The 6,947-nt window shown below is 45.4% G+C and overlaps 1 protein-coding gene across 1 annotated transcript in view; it reads left to right on the plus strand.

The window, feature by feature from the left end:
• Positions 1-796: 796 nt before the first annotated feature.
• The window catches only part of T265_07251 (hypothetical protein), a gene marked incomplete at both ends in the record, with an annotated part of 22,969 nt that continues 16,818 nt past the window's right edge, over positions 797-6,947 (plus strand). Inside the window, 3 exons of the mRNA XM_009172725.1 lie at positions 797-937; positions 2,010-2,235; positions 4,559-4,697. Coding sequence (XP_009170989.1) covers positions 928-937; positions 2,010-2,235; positions 4,559-4,697 — 375 coding nt within the window. The remainder of the gene's footprint in view (positions 938-2,009; positions 2,236-4,558; positions 4,698-6,947) is intronic.

Genomic DNA, 6,947 nt, shown 5'->3' on the forward strand with positions numbered 1-6,947 from the left:
GAACACCCATCAACATCGATCTTGCCTCTATGAAAAGCCTGAACGCTTACCACATTCGGTCATGCTTCTGTGGCATGCAAGAATGAATGATTGACTGGCCTGGATGCTTTCCGGTTTTCCTGTTTAGATTCTGGTGGAGCAGTAAGTATCGGGCATTCTGAGGTTACTTTCAAGAAACTGACCTTCCTGATAGCTGGTCACAACGATCTTACCAAAAATAACCAAAGTTCCGAAATTTAAGCAACTCGGTTGTGTTGCTCGGTTGTTGGTTTGTTCATCCAGCTTTTCAACCAGATTGCAAAGGTTTCAAATCGAGAGGACCTCATCGGTGTGCAATGGCGAAACCTCTACTATCCAGTTGCTAGACTTGACGAACAACCCATCAACCAACTGTCAAAGGTACTTGCTCAAACAGAAGCAAGAACTTGCCATGTTGCGGAATATAAGTAGCTCGGTTGCATTGCTTACTTCCTGATACCAGTATAATACGTTTGTCCAGTAATTTCTGCCTTTCTACCAATAGAGCTAAGCCCGCAATCTTTGGTACCCAGTTTCAAATCCATCGCTTACCCTTTCATCTTTTCGTTCATATTCTCACGCTCACTCAATCACAATTCGAACACCTGTTCATGCAAGCACCTCAGGAGGTCAACCTCAACCATTTTACTCATACAGCTGCAAGGAACTGAGCTGGTCTTATACCAGCCCACCTGCGTATACCAGCATTCCTCTTCCCACTCCACTGCATACTTGGTGAACCTATTGGACGCATTTCACTGGTCGAGAATTTGGGCTACGGACCGACCTTGAAAGTGTTGGTGTGCTCCTTTGAGCCAGAGCGTCGGGCGCACCGGAGTGGTTCCTCACCATATTATCGTGGTGTTTCAGTTGGTTTCTCGTCTACTCATTACGTATTTCTCCTGAAGCATGGATTTTGGTGAGTGTTCCGTGCATCATTCGCCTTTTGTGTTGTCAACGTCATCATCATCATCAAAGTACAGCTGCCTCTGGAACCTGTCATAGCTGAATCGGAACAGGGATGCCCACATGGTTTCAATGAATCAGTAGCAACAGGGTCACATTAGTTTTTCATCGCCTCGTCGTTCGTCCTCACATGATCAATATTGACTATTGCATGAGGCGAGTTGAGTGAAGGTCGGACAGCTTCACAAACGTGGCAAGTCTCTGGTTTGTGAATGTTTCTCAACCACCTGGTAGTTCGTGTCTTTCTTTGCGGTGTACAGCAACGCAGGTAGCACCAGATGTACGGAAGAACGCTGAATGATATGGCCATTGCTGAATGGCCATTGCCGTTCTCTGGGAGTTACGGTTTCGTTTAAGGAAGTGGATTTGGAATGTCTCGCAGAATTAGTGATTGTCATGAAAGCGCTTACAATAAACGAGAAAGCACTTTGCCACTTTGTTGTTGCATTGTAAATTCGTTTTGTACAGAATGTAACCAAAAGACACATCTTTTGTACCAAATAATGTGATGAAAAACGAGCAAGTCGTAGGATCTCCGAAAATGTTTGGCTTTCGGTGTGCAAACTAAACGTCAGAAACTGACTTCTCCGTCTACTGTGGTTTTCACGCAAGTTTCGATGAGGGCCTTCAGAGTATGACTAAGGGACACCTGATTTGCAGGGGATTATAACACCCCTAGGATCTTTTACACTAGTTCTTCTGAGTTCTATAACTTAGACGTGACGCATTACTCATAAGGATGATGGATAATGTATTGCGGTATTTCGAATGTATATAAAGCATAAGGCTGCTTTGTATGTACAGCACATTCATTTGGAGCGCATCATTATCTGGATTAGGTTGAGTCTCGTTAGAATCAAATTAGTCTGTATTTCGTCAACTATTACGTTTTCCTGCATCGCATGACTCGTGACTCATTCAAGTTTCCTTGATTCAGCAGCATATTGACTTCCGTTCTGATGATTCCCTGTTGTGCACTTGAGAGCTGCAGTACACACACTTTCGCTCCCTTTTCATCCTCACAGAAAACCTCATTCAATGGCGTGATCCGTTGAAGACTGGAATCCTTATGGTCGTCGTGTTGACTCTCCTCGTCAGTCTCTCGTGTCTTTCCTTTATATCCGTATTGGCCTATGCTGGACTGGCCTTACTGTGTTGCACATTCGCGGCCCGTCTTTATCACTTCATTTTACCGTCATCGCCAAAGACAATAGACAAGCCTGGAACACCAGCTCCCCACGACATTTTGACGTAAGTTATCCGATTTGATCGGTCATGATCTCTAAGCAAATATCACGTTGAACCTTTGTTCCACTTGATAGGTTATCTGACGTTCGTCTAGGTTTTTTAACCGGGTTTAGTGAAGTGTCCGGGAGTGAATCATATTGGGGAAATGGGAGACGTCGAATTTCGCAACTGAACACATAAGCTTAAGGGAAACTTGGTAACAGTGTGGATATCCTACTGTATCACAGTAACAAGAATTGAGCGTGCGCGTCTTCCAATGTGAACAAGGTAGAGGGTGATGAGGAAGTATCCTCCACTCATTTCAAACAGTTCTGGCTTACCAGATGAACAAATCTGTCTACTTGGTATACGATCTTTTCGGCCCAACTTGCATGTTAGTAGAATGGAGCGTAGGTATCGGTGGTTCTGCTGGTAGCTACAACTTGTCTACGTATCCTGGACGGTTTTTTTAGACAATTCTATGAAAGTGAACCACTAGCTAGCAGTATGTCCTACACTCGTCAAATAAGACAATACGGAAGGGCTCTTGTTTCCGTCATTTTTAAAGTCATGGTAATGCCTAACAGAGACCGTTTTGAGGAACAGTCAGAAATAAACTTCCAGCCGCAGCTACGATCGAGTATGCTTTCTCCCCACCCCGAAGAGAGTTAAAATACTCCTCTACCATGAGATGGTGTAAGTGGTTAGAGCGTGAATTTACTGACCGGAAGGTCCGTGGTTCGAACCCGACCTATGCCTCTCGACTTCTGTCTAGGCTTGGGCAACCTGGAAGTATCCCAGCCATCGCCCAACCTTCGGATGGCATGGCAGTTAGGCACCGAAAGGGTACTACAGCTGAACGACTTATTTTTATGTTGTGGCCTATTGCACCCCAAAACAGAAAATAGATGTCCTGTGAAATACTTATGTGAATTGGTGGTGGCTAACGGCCATCAGAACCACGTATCACTGGGTCTGACTTGTCTACACCGGCAAAGGATTTGGCACTCGAAGTGAGCATTACGCTGAATTAACTGTCGCTTTTGATGTTCCATACAGCATTCTATCGTTCAGGGATTCCAGCGGCAACTCGTGTTGGTTTTGCAGTGTTTTATGTCATGACCTGAGGGGGGTGAGGGGCTAAAGTGCCACTTCATTCTGTTGATGAATGTGTTATTTTATCACTTTTGCTCATACTTGAACTTCATCCACGTTGTTTGTGCTACCTGACCGTAACACTCTTACCGAATCCAGTTGCTAACCGAGAGCAGCTAGTGGCGAATTAGCTTACTCAGCTCCGACAGAGATCACATTAGTTTAACTTCCGATTTAATGTTTTGGTGGTCATGGGTTGGATTAACTTTGTCCGTATTTTGGCAATATTTATGTGGAATACAGTCAGTAACAAAGTAAGATCGGCGTTCCTTACCCATACACTGGACATTACAGTGTGTTCTCTGGGTCCAAGCTGGCTCGAGGCTCCTCAGTGGTTAGCTGTCGATGCTTCTGACTGGGCGTTTCTTGGTTCGTACTCGACCGTGACTTTCCGACTGCTCTGGTTCAAATTTGGGCCGGATGGTAGTACCTCAGCTCTCATGCAGCCTTAGGATTGTGTGGTAGCTGTGTACCGGATGGATATCACGGCTGCATGTAGTGATTTATGATGTGGGGTCATACATTACGAACTTGGAGGCAAATGTCGCTGGTAGGTACGACCAAATCACAATTTTTTGAGGCCCCTTCATCGAGATTATCGCTATCTCAGTCGCTTTGGATTCATCGAACCTTGCATTAACCGCACATTTTACTGTGCAATGATGACGAGATGTTTATCATGAAAACGTTCGGTCGTTGCATGCGAAATAACTGGGTTCATATCGAAATTCCACGATAATTTGTTGAAATTAATGTTCTTTTTGCTGCAAACTGATGATCACTTAAAAAAACCGGAAGCACAAGACAGTGTTCATCGGTGTAAGACCGTCAGAACAGCCTGTATTTTAAGGATCAGGTCGCCTCACATGTCCCAGCGCCAAACATGGGAGCCGCGATACTGTGTTAGTCAGACCTCGAGCCATTAGCCGATCTTGTGTGAGACTCTACGCCATTACAGCTCAGCGGGTTGAGGAGACGCGCAAGCCGTCACGCCACTGTAAACGCTGACTTCGTTTGAGTGGTTCATGGCTTGGATACCAAACATCAACCGACTTTCGCTCTTTTCCATGAAGTCACGAATTCGGGTTTCTAACCAGCAAAACATCAGTTTTTGAGTGCTCGCACATATGCTTATCTTGGCGCCATTTTTATACTTTCTAGACGTCCATGTTTGTTTCAACCTTTTCTCTAGCGAATGGCTAAACACCGACATGAAATTGCCCCGGGACAAAATTGTCGACCGAACTGTGTCTCTGTCTTCCGACTTTGAAACTTTTATCATTCGATTGCAGCGCATCTTGTTGTTGAAAGACGTGGTCGATACAGCTAAGGTATGTTGCACTCTGTTCATTCACCTTCACGTTTGCCCATTTTGCATCGTTGTGTTCACGCTCTCACATCATTCCATTCTGCCGACAGTGTTACTACTTATGCATGTTTTTCTGACGAAAGTGGCGTTCAGCGAGAGGCGTTTGACGTTTGAGGCGTTTTGACGCATCGCATTATTCTTGCTGTTTTTGGCTTTACCGCTTGAGGTGTCGCACGGACAACCAGAAGGTAGTCGTGCGTGGTAGATTTATCATTGTTCTTCAAAGGCACGAAGAGGGTTGCCCTTTACCGAATGAATAACGTGATTCCGGGACCCTGGTGAGCACGGATGCGTTTGTGGCGGGCAAGTCCGCGCGTGGGCACTGCATCCGTGTTGTACTGGCTGCGAGTGTGCACTCTGTGCAGCTTGTAAGAGCAGTTATGTAGATTGTTCATGTGAGTGGCGTAAACAAGTGAAGCGCACTAAATATGACAATTGTATTTGCGCGTACTGATGTGTGCACGCATGTAGCACCTGCGATTGTGCTAAAGGCGACCTTCCACGAGTGCCGAGTCTGATATGGTGTTGGTTGTGTCGTCATTTTGTGGCCGTCTTAACAGAGTCTAAAGCACAGATGGTCACGTGATGAGTTGAGTGAGTGTGAAGTGCGGTCAGTGCGGGTCACCAGTCCACCCTTGGCACTTTCTTTTTTGTTTCATTTCTCAGCAATAAACGTACGACTTTCGTAGTTGAACACACAGGATGTCAATATTAAGCGAAAACCAGGTGATCAGGTGTTTATGAGTAAGACTGGTCTTGTGAATCAAGACCTCTGCATTTAAAACTGAGTAACGTTGTTCACCCAAGTCAGTTGATTCTGGATATTTTTTCCTTCGCTGGGAAAGGGAAAGCCGGTATCTTACAGCCAAGTGGGATAAGAAATTTGAAACGCGTGTTCACAGAGTGCATTGTTGATTTTCCATACCATACTGTTATGCCATCTGTCTGCTTTCTTTATACACTGTCAAACCAACAGATTCAAGATCGTCAACTCTTTCTTAAATCACTGGGAGCTTCAAATTCACCAGTGCGATAATTGGACGAAAAGATTCTCCGCTAACAAGTTATCCGTGTTTTCCAATTTAGTGATCACTCATAACTTTTTACTTCTTTTCTCAATCCTGTTTTAACCACTGGGTATGCAATAATCATATAACGAGATTTTGAAGACATCAACGTTCTTCACCGTGTTCTTGTTGAAACGGTGAAATTATTCAAGTATCTACGATGGGCGTCGACTAGCTTTTCAAAAATATGTGCAATGCCCTTGGGGAGCAGCATATGCACACGAACATGTGACCTACATTATAGTCAGTAAATCTGAGGCGCTCTAGAACTAGCACCCTGATAATCGAATTCCTGTGTCCCGGTATCGTCTGTGCCAAGTGCAATCCAACTCCAGACGGACTGTTAGTTTCAGGTAGGTAGATCGTTATGTCACCGTTTACCTCAGGAACACGCGCTCACCGAGCGTCTTATGAAGCTGGTGGGTAACACTCACTAGTCGTGGTTTCCTCTAACCAGCTGTTCGGTGAGTCAGCTGATCCAGACAAGCAGTCCCGTATCCTGACTTGAAGATGTTTGAATGCTTCCTTCAGACAGTTTTATTCATGAAAAAAAGAGTTATTCCTCTGACACCGTCTTTTTTTATCAATGCCTAGTTCCTTTACGACATTTGCACACACTGTCTGTTGGATGGCAGAAGAAGAGACTGGACCTTATCGTGGTGTGAGAGTCTCTCAGGTTGGTCAGTGGTTAGAGGTCTGACGAACACAGTCTCCTGGATTTCCAGGTTGGGGGTTGGAGCATGTATGGCGACTTGACTTGTAGAAAAGGTAATGCATTTGCATTTCCCCGCCTAATCGCAAGGCAGCTTAGGCTTTTGAGCCAAAGGCTTTCGTTGAGGACCCTAATCGTCCTCCTGTCTAGGTGTGGGCGCCCTGGCAGTATCCCAGCCCTCGTACAACCATGACCTACACAACTAACAATATTCTCATGCCACATCGGTCGTCGCGTGGTCCTATCAGCCGGGTCGCCTTACTTGCTGCATACAGCAGGGCGGGTAAGCGAAAACATGCTACTGCTGACGCCTCCCTTCTTACACTTTCACGTTTCCCGTCTTCCACCCTCCCCCGCCCAAATTTGAATACTTTATCCACAGGTCCCAGCTCTAGGACTGACCGTTTTGCTCGCCCTGCATCACACTCAGCTG

Source organism: Opisthorchis viverrini (genome assembly GCF_000715545.1).
Source record: "Opisthorchis viverrini unplaced genomic scaffold opera_v5_166, whole genome shotgun sequence".
NCBI classification, from domain to species: domain Eukaryota; kingdom Metazoa; phylum Platyhelminthes; class Trematoda; order Opisthorchiida; family Opisthorchiidae; genus Opisthorchis; species Opisthorchis viverrini.